Raw genomic sequence first — 15,127 nt, 5'->3', positions numbered from 1 at the left:
CATTATCATTATATTCCATCTAATATACTTCATTTCCTCAACTACATTTCAATTCCAATCATACAGAGTCAAATCATTGGGAATGTTAATGAGCACAAAGCACTGAGGGGATTTTTGATATTATTCAGAAAATAGAATTCTATTAACAGCATGTCTAGCAAAATCAATACTTCATATTAAGCAGACACAGAAACATTACAGAGTGGCCACTGACTTGAATCTAAGCAACTCACTGTAAAAATCCAAATCGATCGGTGACTTTGTAAACACGGTAATCAGCATCTTCCCATGGTTCAATCTGTGCACCTTCTCGCCCCTAAAATATTTTTAAAAAGATATAGTAGAGGAAAGGCTTCAGTAATTAAACAGACATAACTATATTCTAAGATGGGTATAAATGTGTGCTGCGCTCTTCTTCACATGGTACTGTTTTACTGACATACGGCACTATTATTAAAGTCACTAGAATCTGGGAGAAAGACACTACCCACCAATCAATTCTACTCACTACTTTACAAACTATTTTTAGCAATAGAGCTTAAAAGAGGAATGGGCAGTCTCTATGACATATAACAGAGTGCCACTCTTGTTAGCATGGTGTGAGAGCAGCTAAGGGCCATATCTGGTTTGGAACAGCCTCACAAGAGACCAGTGTTGCAGACTTGGGGGCCCTTCATGGACGTGCCCTGTCTGAATGCATCAAGATTTTAAGACTTGCAATTACAGGATCACAGAACTGGAAGAGCCAGAGTCGCTGTACCATGAAATCTTTTTCTTTTTTTAAATGGTACTTGTTAAGCGCTTATTATGTGCCAGGCACTGTACTAAGCACTGGGGTAGATACAAGCTAACTATGTTGGACACAAGTCATGTTCTACATGTGGCTCATAGTCTTAATCCCCATTTTACAGATGAGGTAACTGATAACTGAGGTACATGATAATCAGATCGAATCCTACCCCACAGGGGCTCATATATAAAACTGAAAGAAAGCGGGTATTTTATCCCCACTAGATAGATGAGGAAATGAGAAGCAGCACAGCCTAGTGGAAAGAGCACAGGCCTGGGAATCAGAAAATTAGGATTCTACTCCCGGCTCTGCCATTTGTCAGCCATGTGACCTCGGGCAAGTCACTAAACTTCTCTGTGCCTCAATTACCTCATCTTTAAAATGGGGATTAAAACTGTGAGCCCCATTTGAGACATGGACTGTGTCCAACCTGATTAGCTTTTATCTACCCCAGCACTTAGGTGAGTGCCTGGCACAAAATAAGTGATTAACAAGTACCATTAAAAAAAGAATGAGGCAAAGATCAGTTAAATGACATGTCCAGGGTCATACAGCAGGTGGGAGCAGAGTTGGGATGAGACTCTGGGTTTCCTGACTCCCATTCTATGTCTTCCCACTAAACCATGCTGTTTCCAAGGCATTTAGTATACTGTTTCATACATTGCAAGCCCATAAGTGTTCATAATTTAAAAATCATTCTAATATAATGGCAGTGATAACAATAATTAAAATGATAATAAATAAGAAGGAATGCAAAATAAAAATGTGAATGAATCTTTACAATTAGAGCAAAATTACTACTTTCACTTACAGAAAAGTGTGAAATCTCAGGCCAGCTCCAAACTGCATTTAATAACATTCTTTGAATTATCCTATACATGTGAAACAGACCTGCCTCACACCCAGTGGAAAAAAACACCCAGTTCTTAATGTGTATATTAAGTATGCTGAAAATTTGCTCTCTAGGATTTCTAATTCTTCATTTTGATGCAAAATCAGAGTTGTGGAAAGAATAAGAAGGAATACTTACTTTGTCATACTTTGCAACAATTTCGGCTCGTTCCTGGGCAAGTTTGAGTGCCACATCCTGTTCAGTGTCTGAACCTGTGGAGAATTGAAAACTTGCCTCACTGCAAAGAACTTTACTGCAAACGACAGAGCCCGATTAAGGTTCCGATAGGCCTTTCATTATGCAGCTAAGCCGGCTCTCCCTCCCCAGTCCACTGCCCAGCCTGATATTTATTCCCTTCCCAGGAGCAAGCATGCACCCAGTTCCATATTCTCCCTTCTCTCCCAAGACCTGTTGTCTCCATTTTTGGACAGGACTCATAGCTCAGTAGCAGTAAGGTCAAAGGAGAAGAGGGGAAACTGTTAAAATGGGTGTGGAGGGCCACTAGGGAAAACAAATCTAGCAGAGAAGGAATATGCCCCCTAATAGGACCAGATAGTCTGCATTAAGTGAGATGGTCAGAAATTTTAGGGCTCCCATCCTGTCACACAGACAATCTCCACTGGAAGCTATCAGACTCCCACTTTCGTCTGGGAGACCGAATAGCTATTACAGCTGTAATGGTCATTTATTTCCCTGCCGTACCGGAAACTCCAGGATATTTCTGGGGAGAGATCCATAGATGTACACAGGGAGCTATCATCACCCAAACTAAGCTGAAGGAATTCTACCACCATGTCCAGATTATGGGAGCTTCTTGAGAATATTTAATGCAGAAGTGGCAGGAGGTGGCATTTCTTCTCTTACGTTGCTCTAGCTCCATTTCCTCTTTCACTCCCCTCCCTTTTCTCCTTTTTATCCTTGCTCCTCCTATTCGATCCCTTCCAGCTCCAACCTTCTACCCCACCTAATATGGAAGACCAGATTTTTTATCACCTTTACTCCTGACATCTGTGTAGCTGAATCCGATCAAATAAAAGGACAAAATTATTGCAATATTTATTAAATGATCTTTTGGGGGTAGGAATAGTTAAAGTTACTGACCACTTGGAAGTAACTGCAATTGGAAGGCTATTTAGCCAAGAATACTTGAAGAACACTGCTTAACATGGTTAAGATCCTAAGACCTCTCCCCACCCAAAGTAAAAATTAAAAAAAGACCCCAAGGCCATTGATGCCTAGCTTGCAAGAGTACATAAATCTTAAAAGCATTTAAAAAGCCACTACACTTTAAGGAGTTGCAATAATCTATGATTTCCAACTTTAAAGATTTTTGAAGCAAGGTGGCATATTTGATTCTGGTTTCTCTACTTCATTTAAAAATTGTTGAAGGGATAAGAAAGAAGGGTAAGCATATGAAGCTAAAGCTTATAGAATCTATATTCATTTTTACTCTATCTAGTTGCTTAGCAATGTGACCAAATACTCGAAAGACCCTGTTATTATTCACTGAGACTTGGATAGTGATTGCTAAATATGCCTTTAGAAACTAATGTCTTCCTCGATCCACTTATGTTTTCCCAACATCCAGCCTCCTAAAATATAACTGGACATATCCATTAAGTCAAATATCTTTTCAATATGACAGACAGTAAATAAATAACAAGTTGATCTTCACCATGGAAATTGTATGACAAATTGTATGGCAGCCACTCAAAATGGAGAATTTCTAAAACAAATGTTAAATAGTAAGTTTTTAAAATAATGATTCCATAGAAAGTTAACATAAAAACCTGTGGAAAGGGTCCTTATTTTTGTATTTGCATAACTCTGTGACAGAGTAAAGATTTACTCATGCCCTTCAGTCAAACATATGCTCACTTCTTCAGTCAACAGTATTACCTTTCCCTCTTCCTATGTGGTTGACATCCTTATTTAATCCATTTTAAAATAATTTAGAAAAAAAGTTACCAATGCCACAAGCCATAGAGCAATGGTTAAATCTTGAAAATACTAGCATTTTAACCAGAGTTTGGCTAAAACAAAGAAACTGAGATGAAAGCAATTAAGATATATGATACACTGCCAAGTTTTGAAAAGTACCCCCAGATCTAATTTTTTTTTATGGTATTTGTTAAACACTATGTGCCAGGCAGTGTACAAAGCATTCATTCATTGAATTCATTCATTCAATCTTATTTACTGAGCGCTTACTGTGTGCAGAGCACTGTACTAAGTGCTTGGAAACTACAATTCAGCAACAGAGACAATCCTACCCACCACGGGCTCACAGCCTGGGATAGATACAAGCTATACAAGCTAATCAGGATGGACACAGTCCATGCCCCCATTTTACAGATGAGGTAACTGAGGCACGGAGAAGCGAAGTGACTTGCCCTAATAATAATAATAATGGTACTTGTTAAGTGCTTACTATGTGCCAAGCATTGTTCTGGAAGCAAGAACTGTATGCTCCTTGTAGGCAGGGAGTGTGTCTTCCAACTCTGTGATACTGTATTCTCCAAAATGCTTAGTACAGAGTTCTGCACACACTAAGTGCTCAATAAATATGATCGATTTATTGATTGATGGACTGGTAAGGAGGATCTCTGAACAGCTCTGAGGGGACCTCAATAGGCAGCACTTGTTCCATATGTGACCCTATAATGTTAAACTGTTAACTGCTTCTGTTTGTCTTACCCTTTAGATTGGAAGCTCCTTAAGGCCAGGGCTACCTAATTTTTCTCTAAACACCTCCCTCAAAGGCCTGGTAGGGTAGCCTGCACAATACAGGTGCTAACTAAATAAATTTGACAATGTTGATGGTAAACATCTCAAATGACAACTCTTTAAGGAAAAGATTTGAAAGAAAGGAAATTTGACTGGTTTTGAATGCAGTGAATGATATCTTGATTAAACAAACTGTCACTCAGGAGATGTGATCTAATATTTAAAGGGCATTTACTATTCCTACTTATATAGAGAAAATTAATGGGTTTTGGATAGGGAGAGTGCTGCTTTCAACAGGAAGAATATTAACTAATTTTAATGAGAGCCAAGATCAATTCTAGCATCCATTTCAAAACTGGTTGCTTTACCAGCCTTTTACTGCGCAATTAATATATTTTTAACACAAAGCCTGTGCTATATTTGAATCTAAATAGTTGGTGAGGTGAAAGAGAAGGATTCAAAAAATCTGCTGGATTTGTATTTTTTTTTTCCTTGTGTAGACAAAATGGGACTTCCTTACAAGTGACGTGTCCTAGTGGATAGAGCAGGACCTGGGTTGTAATACAGGATCCACTACTTGTCTGCTGGGTGACGTTGGGCAAATCGTTTCACTTCTCTTTGCCTCAGTTCCCTCACCTGTAAAATAGGGACTAAGACCGTGAGCCTCGTGTGGGACATGGACCGCGTCCAACTTGATTTGCTTATATCTGCTGCAGCGCTTAATTACAATGCCTGGCAACAAACATAAACAGTCAGTTCAGTGGCAGAGAATTAGAACTCAGGTCCACCGTCTCCCAGGCCAATGTTCTTTCCATTAGACCACACCGCTTCCCAGGATTTCACCCCAATTCAAGGTTTGAACACTGCCTTTTGATTCAAACAGAGACCAGTGTGAGTTGCAGAAGCTGAAAGGCAGCATGTGGCACCATCAGGGAATCAATCTCCCGCTCAGATTGAAAATTTCCCTGATCATTGGGGCATCCAACTTTCTAGGTGGCTGTGAGAACTGGATCAGCTCAGAAATCATACCTAGATCCAGCCACATCTACAAACCAGACACAACATCAAGTGGCCAGACAAGATCATCAACCACGAAGTCCCGCAAGGCAGTCACTTCACCAGTGCTGAAGCAGTGTTTACGGCAACACAGCTCCAAAGGATGGGACATGTGAGGAGAATGGATAAGAGCAGGATGACAAGGCAGCTGCCGTATAAGGAACTAAAAGGGGACACACCCAAGCACAGAGGTGCAGGGGGAAATAAAGGAGGTAAAAGACACAGTGAAACAATGTGACACCCATGGACTACTAGAAGACCAACACAACAGAGAGGCCAACCCTGGCAGACAGAAATTGGGGTAGGGATTGCCGGTCTCAAGAAAAAGCTTCTTGAAGCCTTCATGTACCTTCATGTACATGTACCTTCATACTTAGAGAAGCAATGTGGCTCGGTGGAAAGAGGTCAGGCTTGGAAGTCAGAGGATGTGGGGTCTAATACCGGATCCACCACTTGTCTACTGTGTGACCTTGGGCAAGCCATTTAACGTCTCTGTGCCTCAGTTACCCATCTGTAAAATGGGGATTAAGACTGTGAGCCTCATGTTGGACAACCTGATGACCTTGTATCTACCCCAGAGCTTAGAACAGTGCTCAGCATATAATAAGCACTTAACAAATACAATAATAATTATTATTACCACCATTTCGTCTATCTTGCCGCCAACCTCTTGTCTACATCCTCTGGCCTCTGGCCTGGAACACCCTCCCTTTTTAAATCCCACAGACAATTACTCTCCCACTCTTCAAACCCTTACTGAAAGCCCATCTCCTCCAAGAGGCCTTCTCTGACTAAGCCCCTTTCATTCATTCATTCAGTCGTATTTACTGAGTGCTTACTGTGTGCAGAACATTGTACTAAGTACTTCTCCCATTTCGCATCACCCTGACTTGTTCCCTTTGTTCTTCCCCCCTCCCAGCCCAACAGCACTTATGTATACATCTGTAATTTATTTATTTATTTTAATGTCTGTCTTCCCCCAGCACCCTCACACAGTAATAATAATAATAATAATGTTGGTATTTGTTAAGCGCTTACTATGTGCAAAGCACTGTTCTAAGCGCTGGGGGGGGATACAAGGTGATCAGGTTGTCCCACGGGGGGCTCACAGTCTTAATCCCCATTTTACAGATGAGGTAACTGAGGCCCAGAGAAGTTAAGTGACTTGCCCAAAGTCACACAGCTGACACTTGGCGGAGCCGGGATTTGAACCCATGACCTCTGACTCCAAAGCCTGTGCTCTTTCCACTGAGCCACGCTGCTTCTCTGAAATGTATCCAGGAGAAGGGGATACAGTAAACTCATTGTAGGCAGGAAATGTGTCCGTTTATTGTTGTATTGTGCTCTCCCAAGCACTTAATACAGTACTCAGCACACAGTAAGGGGTCAATAAATACAATCGAATGACTGAATAACTAAGCCCTCATTTCCTCTTCTCCCATTCCCTTCTGCCCCACCCTGATTTGCTCCCTTTATTCACCATCACCCCCCTCAGCCCCACAGCATTTATGTACACAGCCATTATTTATTTATATTTATGTCTGTCTTCCCTTCTAGACTGTAGGCTCATTGTGGACAGGAAATGTGTCTCATATTGTTATACTGTACTCTCCCAAGTGCTTAGTACAGTGCTCTGCACACAGTAAGCACTTAATAAATATGAAAAGACCTCACCATCAGTAACATCAAATTCAAAAATGAAAGCTAGCTACATTTCTATGACGAGAACCAAAGCTGGAAGTGAAAAGTCAGTCAATGGTATTTATTGAGTGCTTACAATGTGCAGGGCACGCACTTATATTAATATCTATCTCCCCCATTCTAGACTGTAAGCTCGTTGTGGGCAGGGAACGTATCTGTTTTTTGTTGTACTCTCCCAAGTGCTTAATACAGTGCTCTGCACATGGTAAGCACTCAATAAATATGACTGAATATACTAAGCGCTTGGGAGAGTGCAATACAACAGAAACAGCAGGTGTAAACAAGTTTACAGCCTAAAGGAAGCGTACAGAAGTCACTGGCCTGCACCATTTCCCGATCACAGAATTCTAGAGCTGGAAGGGACTTTGAGCTATCCTCGAGAGCGGCCTGTTCCCTTCAAGTGAATGACCAAAACACCCACGGCAGGCAAGGTGGGCTTTCATCTGTGAGCCCGCTGTTGGGTAGGGATCGTCTCTGTATGTTGCCGACTTGTTCTTCCCAAGCCCTTAGTACAGTACTCTGCACACAGTAAGCTCTCAATAAATACAACTGAATGAATGAATGAATCTGGTTTCAGGTCCGGCTACTCCCCACCCAGTGTGGATGAGACGCTGGATGCACTCAGGCCCGGTATTTGGATTTTGAACACCCAGTCTCCCTCTGCTTCGGCTTGTGCCACGTGGCCCCACATCTCAGAAACTGTAACCATGTTCAGAGGGACCTGCAAGGTGAGTGCAGAAGTTCTGGAGAAAAGGGTGGGGGCCAGAGTCTCAAGAAAAATGTCCTGCATTTGGAAGGGCTTCTGCCAAACCTTCTTGATGGAGCCATGGTATTACACTGCCCCACAGCATACTATGATGTCACATGAATCTGGGGGTTTGAGATCTTCAAGTAATGTCACCAGCCACCCAAATGATGGATGTTGGCTAATCTTTCCCTAAGACCTGCAGGGACAGTGACCATAAACTTCCTTGGGGATCTTGCCTATATGCTCCCTCGAGCCTCCTGGGATTAAAAAGCAGCATGCCAGTAGGCTTGTTGGGGTGGAATTCACTCTCAAACAGCTAAGGGATGGTGTCCTATGTAGCCCAATTGCTGGGTAAGAGGTGAAGGCAACCACATTATAACATGCCGAAACCTACAGAGCAAGAGTCAGAGCACCAGCAACTTCAGCAACGAGTCTGCAGACCTCAGGAAGTTCCTGTTCCCAGTTGTGGCTTACCGCAATCCCTGGTAGAGATGGCCTGGAGATGGGAAGAAATGCAAGATTGCAGAGGAGGAAATAGATGACAGAGTCATCTACACACAGGTGGGAGTTGAAGTCGTGGTAGTGGATACCATTGGCAGTAGTGTCAAGGAGAGAGGGGGACCCAGAACAGCGCTTTGAGGGATGTCCCCAGTTAGGGGATGGGAAACAAAAAGAGCCAGAGAATGAAACTGATAAGGAGACCAATTAAAGGAGGTAAAACAACCTGCGTCAGTAAAATTAAGATAGATAGTGTTTCCAAGAGAATGAAAGGATTAGTTGGAGTAGAATATGTTAGATTTTGCGAGAAGGAAGTAAAACTAAAACTGAGTGTCAGTAAAACTAAGCAGAGATGGCATTTCCAGGAGAAAGAAATTGTCTACAATGACAGTAAGGCTGAGAATTACACAGAGTAGAATCCATTAGATTTTGCAAGGAGGAGGTCACTGATGACCTTAGAGAGAGTCAGTGAAGGAGAGAGACATTATGGGAGCTGGAGGAGAGGAAGTGGAGGTGGTGGGTGGATATTACTGCTCTGAGGAGTTTGTGCAGGAATGAAACAAGAGAGGTGGTGACTGTTGGATCTCGAGGATAATGCGAGATGTGCGAGTTTTTGAAAGAAAAGGGAAGGGGCCAGAGTGAGTGGTTGAAGATGGTAGTCAGGGAGGGAAGAAGGCTGGATGCAGGTGATTTTGGAAGGTGAGAAAGGATGAGGTTGAAGGCACAGTTAGAGAGGATGTATTTGGAAAACGTATAGGAAACGTATTCCTCTGGAGAGAGATGGAGAAGGATGAGATAGTTCAGGAGGGGGGTGGGAAAAAGTTGGGAAAGGGGATTTCAGGAGGGAATTTTAGAGGTCTAAACTGGATCTTAATTTACCACAGGCAAATCTATGGTATAATGTACCCCATAATACAATCACGTTTCCAAGGATCCTAATGTGGTTGCATGCTGGGGTATACCTCCGTAAGAATCATTTATACTGATCTTACATCTCACACTGCTTGATTTAAAAGTTGGAAGATTTACTCTACCCAAATAAAAAAATATATATTTGTGGTTAGTGTATTCAGAATATTGCTTATTTACACATTCCACAACACGAACAAAGGTTGCCCTCTGACCTCAAGTAATACCAACAGCTGTTCTGCATCTGTGCATAGCCATCAGGGCACATATTAACAAACTGTTAGTTCCAATGGCCTTTATCATTACCCCAAATCAGACTGTTTCATAATCAAAACAGTAATACATTCAGTCACTCTACATCACTCACCCCTCAAATGAAATCAAAGCTCTGCAATCTTAAAAACCACTTCCAGGTAATGAAGACTGCTGAGTGTACTTATGAAAGCTCTTCTTACCATATTAGTATTATTAAAATATTATGTGTTCCAAGAATGTTATGGTAATCAAAGAGGAACAAAATACAGCTTTGAAACTAAACCAATTTGGAACCTTATGAAAGGAACAAAACCATGCAGAAATTTTCATAATTATATGCACACATATTGGGCCAAAGTGTTTGCATTTGTCTGGAAAACTAGAACTGAACTGTAACACTCAATACAGCTCTGAAATGATAAAACTATGCAGTAACTACTTTAGTTTCCTTTTTCACTGATCGCTTCAAAAGATAGCGGAAAATATCTTTAGCTTTGTGTATTTCAATGCCTTTTGTAAATGAAGCCAGTTAGTTTTGTCAAAAGCACAATAAAAATATTTCTAGGCCGAGTACGATTTTAAAAAGCATTACACTACATAATGTTGGTAAATATGATTTTGTAAAATAACTCCAAATCAGTTTATATAGCTCAAATGAATAGTTCCCTGAACAGTACCTTTTAGAATAAAAACCTGCATTAAAATTTAGTTCCTCTTTGAAATTTTACTCTAACAACAAAACTATGTTCAATTAATCCACATAGATGATTGCCAATTAAAAATCCAGTCAAACATCAGTACAGACCACTACTACATTTTCTTTATTACGTTTTGGTGGAAGAGCAAATCAAGCACAAAACTGTAATGTAAAACTTTACTTAGCCCTTCTTACGATTTTCAGTCCAGTCCTGAAAATTACCAACAGCTTTAGCCCTCATGGAGTAAATTCAGTAACTTCAATTGTTACCATTATTTATACTTATCAAGTATCAGCAGTTTGCTAGATGACTACAAGGCAAATCACACACTCTGAATGCTGGCTCAAACTACGAGAAGACGGGGGTTGGGGTCATGTTAGACCTTTTGGAAAAGGGAAGGGAGAAAATTGGGAAGGAAAAGCCTGACATGCGATCTGCATTTTTACTAAGTAAAATGGACCTCACTGTGGCTGCACGGATGATGGATCCTGAAACAAAGATGATATTTGTTGAGAAAAAGCATGTCTTTCAGGCTGGATGCAAGTATGAACCACGCCAGCCTACACCCAGCATTCCAACTAATAATAAACAAGGGTTTGGAGTATTTTTTTAAAAAGCAGCTTCATAACATGCTGTGATGGCATCCTTTAAGACTGGAATTTTTAGCACTGCTATAATAGAGCAAGAAACACTTGAACACACATGAGACAAAGTGGCCTGTTTCAATTACCTACTCTCTTCCAACAAGATTTACATATTAAAATTAAAAAAAAACTTCAAAAAGAAAGCAGTTGCCATCCTTGCTTACATTAATAATAATATTTGTGGTATTTGTTAGGCACTATGTGCTTACACTGTTCAAAATGCTGGGGTGGATACAAGCAAATCGGGTTGGTGACAGTCCCTGTCCCATATGGGGCCCACAATCTTAATCCCTGTTTTAAAGATGAGGTAATTGAGGCACAGAGGAACTGAAGTGACTTGTCCAAGGTCACACAGCAGACATGTAAGCAGAGCTGGGATTAGAACCCATATCCTTCTGACTCTTAGGCCCATCCTCTATCCACTAGGCCGAACTAACCACCCTGTTAGAAAATAAAGTTACATTAGGTATAGCATGTACAGTAGGTAGTCCACTTTTTAAGCAACATATTTTAATTAAATTGCAAAAGCTATTACAAATATATACAATTTTATGCTCCAGATCAGATATGCTACTCTGACTCCAGAAGACAGGAATTTTGCTTTTGAAGTTTAAATTCTAATTGCAATTTCAATTATGTGGCATTTCAGGAAGAACCATCTTCAGTCTCAAATCCACAAAAGGTAACTAACCTTTCTCCTAAGAAAAATTTAAGTGATTAATTTTGCGAGTTGATACATCAAAGGTATTTACTGAGTGCTTACTGTGTGCAGCACATTGTACTAATGTGCTTGGGAGTTGGTAGACACATTCTCTCCCCACAAGGAGCTCACAGTCTAGAGGAGGAAACAAACATTAATATAAATAAATTATGGATATGTACATAAATCCTGTGGGACTGAGGTTTGGGTTAATATCAAGTGCTCAAGAGCTTAATTAGCTCTTTCCCTCTAACTAATCCAACCTCTTCTCTGTCTCCAAACTTACACTATTCTGCTCCTCTAGCCACAGTACCCTACTGACTGTGTTTTCTTTTGTGTATTTGTCAGTGTTGCGTTATAATGTGTCTTCATTCCCTATGGATTTGTTTGTCAATCGTGTTTAGTGAGTGCTTACTGTACATAGAGCACTGTATTAAACGCTTGGGAGAGTACAATATAACAGACACATTCCCTGCCCATAACAAATTTATGAGTTCTAGAGACAGGAGACAGTCTGGAGACAGTTTATCAGCAGTCCTTTTTCCCCCCATTTATATTCTTAGATTGTGAACCCCCCAGGGATAGAGACCTTCTAATTCCCACCTGTGTATTCCCTCCCAGCACTTAGTACAGTGCTCAGGATTCAGTGAGCACTGAATAAACACTATTACTACTTAAACTACCAGTCAGGATAATCTACTCACTTGTGCTTCATTCTCATCTCTCCCTTTTATGACTTCTTGCTCATGTCCTGCCCTCCTTCCTGGAGCCTCCTCCTGCTTCATATCTGACAAACTTCAAAACCCTTCACCATCACCAGGAAGTCTTCCCTAATCTCATTTTATATCCCCTAACTGCCTCTTTTGCCTTTCCCCATAACCTGAACATTTTAAGAACTCACAAATCAAGCTTACTATTTGTAACTTTATACTTTAGTACTTCCTCCTACCTGTAATTTACTTTAGTAATCCATCTCCCCTATTAGACTGTAAACTCCTTGAGGGCAAGGACCAAATAAAGTAATTTCTACACTACTCAATCATGCCCCTAGTAGGTATTCAATGAGTTGCTACTAGCTGACTGATAGTTCCTCCTACGCCTCATTAAGAAAGGGCTGGGTAGAGAGGATGTCACTTATGACAAGAGGGATATCTTTTGTACATAGTTTCCATTACAAACATAAATACAGTGATAATCATAAATCATTTGTGTACTCTTCCATGAAAATACAAAACTTAAGAACTCATAAATAAAATGGAAACTCGACATCAGCATAGTTAAGTAGGTGGCTACGTAGTAAAGATTATGGCCTCCTGAAAGGTTATGGTCACAGATTAGAAGTCAATAATTGGGGTGGCAAGAGAGAGAATGAGCCGAGTGAGAGAAAAAACTGATAATTTCAAAATAACCTTCCCTGTTGAATTGCCTCCAACACTGAAACTATATTCTACATGACTATACACTGGATTTATTGAAAATATACTTGGTTTCAAATAATTCACAATGATCACCTGGTTCAGATGTTTCCCAAGGAACTATTTCCATGTTACAAAACTGAGCTTGTTTTCACAGTCCAAGAGACAAATCCCATAAAATTCTATTTTATTTCAATAGGAAGTAAAGACATCCCTAACAGCAAAGAATTATAAGAGTACCTCAGGGTTGGAAGTCTTCAAAAAACCATGATGAAACCAACTACAATTCATTTGCATTTTCAGTGAACACAGCACAACTTCAAGGACATAGATACAGGGAGAACTGTACCAGAGGGTGGAGGAACGCATACAGCAGAAGCTGTAAAAGTGAAACTCTGCAAACAAAATCAAAGGTCTTATGATTCTGGAACATCTACAGAAATCAATCATATTTATTGATTGCTCACTGTGTGCAGAGCATTGGGCAAAGCGCTTGTGAGAGTACAGTATAACAGAGTTGGTGAACAGGTTCCCAGCCCCTGAGCGAATGCATGACTATCATAAATCAGTGCCTGTCATTTAACTAAATAATATCCTAGAAAAACGAATGAATGGTCAAGTTGTAACCTGGGGGTTGGTTGGGATTCACCAACCAGCATAAGTCAATAAAATGACTAATGCGTTTCTTTTGCATTTAAGCATCTGACATCTCCGGTTCTGTATTTCAGCTCCTCTCCCTTCCGAGTGTAGTCTGCACCTCTTTTCTCTAACCGGTCATTACTGCTATGTCACTCTCTTATTAATGGTACTTAAATATTACTAAGCCACATGACATTCTGTTTCTTTTGTACATCATTCTTTGCACAATACTAGAGTAATTAGTCTGGTGGGTTTGGTGACTGTAGCTTTTAAAATGGGAATGACCAACGCTGTTCACATTAGATTCCATGGAAGGATTTAGACCCTTTTAGAAAAGAAAGGGAAGAACTGGAGATCAATGGATGGGAGGAAGTAACTCAAGGATGAAGCTACAGCAAGCTTCAAGAAGTAAAGATGCTAATATGGGAACAGAGAGAACAAAATTCATACACCTGTCACCCAGCTTTGAGTTGTACTCTTTTTTCTGCCTCACAAATAAAGCTATAATCAGTCTTTAACAATGGATTTTCTACTCTTTATTCACCTGCACTGTACTCCTGAATTACCTATCCTCGATGAAATATCAGGATAAATACCCATCAATTTCATAACATGGCAAAAGAAATATTTATGAATGGGGGAAACTAATGTATACAGAAAAAGTTTAAATGATTCGCTGTATTGAGTACAGGAGACAGCTCTCATAGTCAGAGTGCCTAAGCACAAATCAGTCGTGCACCAAAGTTAAAGAACAAGCTTACTTAGGTGCACAAAAAAAGGAGGACAGCGTGAAAAAATTTCTAGCTATCCTTAGCATCTGTCACATCCTTTTGGAGTATTGCATCCTGGTTTGGGCACCATAACTTTGAATGAATATAGAAAACGTAAACAGAGTTGTAAATATAAGAGTAAATTCTTCTACAAATGTTTCAATCCTGATTCTTTTACACTAACTGAATGGAAGAGGAGCATAATACCATTTCCCTGTTTACAGGCCTTCTAAGGGCAGGCAGATCATTATCTTAGTTGAGTAAAACAGTACATATATTTAGCTGTCTTTCATATTAGAATGCTATACTACAGTGAAGATGCGAACCGTGTGTGTGTGTGTGTGTGTGTGGTGGGGGGGTGGTCCTCAACAGACTGCTGTGCAACTGACTCACTGAACTATGTGCACTGAACTGTGAGGAAGTGCAGGTAGGTTTATCCAACGGGTCTGGGCTGCAACTTGCAGCATATCATTGTTTTCTAATCTATAAAACTAACACTCTTAATTTAGTCCTTTTAAATTCCTGTATCTGCCCCTAGAATTAATGACTCCCTCATGAATTCAAAAAGGAGTTTTCTGAAACCAATAATCAATCAATAAATAGGTATACGCTTTGGGGTTCTACAAGAGTAAATTGCCTGCTTCTTTTCAAATTACTCCCCCAGCATCGGTGTGTCCAGCCCTAA

The 15,127-nt window shown here is 40.4% G+C and overlaps 1 protein-coding gene across 2 annotated transcripts in view; it reads right to left on the bottom strand.

The window, feature by feature from the left end:
• Positions 1-15,127, bottom strand: part of USP6NL (USP6 N-terminal like) — a 136,599-nt gene that overhangs the window by 56,155 nt on the left and 65,317 nt on the right. For both annotated transcript variants that reach the window (XM_038741023.1, XM_038741022.1), the window contains 2 exons: positions 1,821-1,894; positions 234-316 (listed from right to left, as the gene is read on the bottom strand). In XM_038741023.1, the coding sequence (XP_038596951.1) occupies positions 234-316; positions 1,821-1,894 (157 nt within the window). The remainder of the gene's footprint in view (positions 1-233; positions 317-1,820; positions 1,895-15,127) is intronic.

This window comes from Tachyglossus aculeatus (genome assembly GCF_015852505.1).
Source record: "Tachyglossus aculeatus isolate mTacAcu1 chromosome 12 unlocalized genomic scaffold, mTacAcu1.pri SUPER_6_unloc_1, whole genome shotgun sequence".
Taxonomy (NCBI): Eukaryota; Metazoa; Chordata; class Mammalia; order Monotremata; family Tachyglossidae; genus Tachyglossus; species Tachyglossus aculeatus.
Note: the sequence above shows the minus strand (reverse complement) of the source record. Positions and strands in the feature narration are given on the sequence as shown.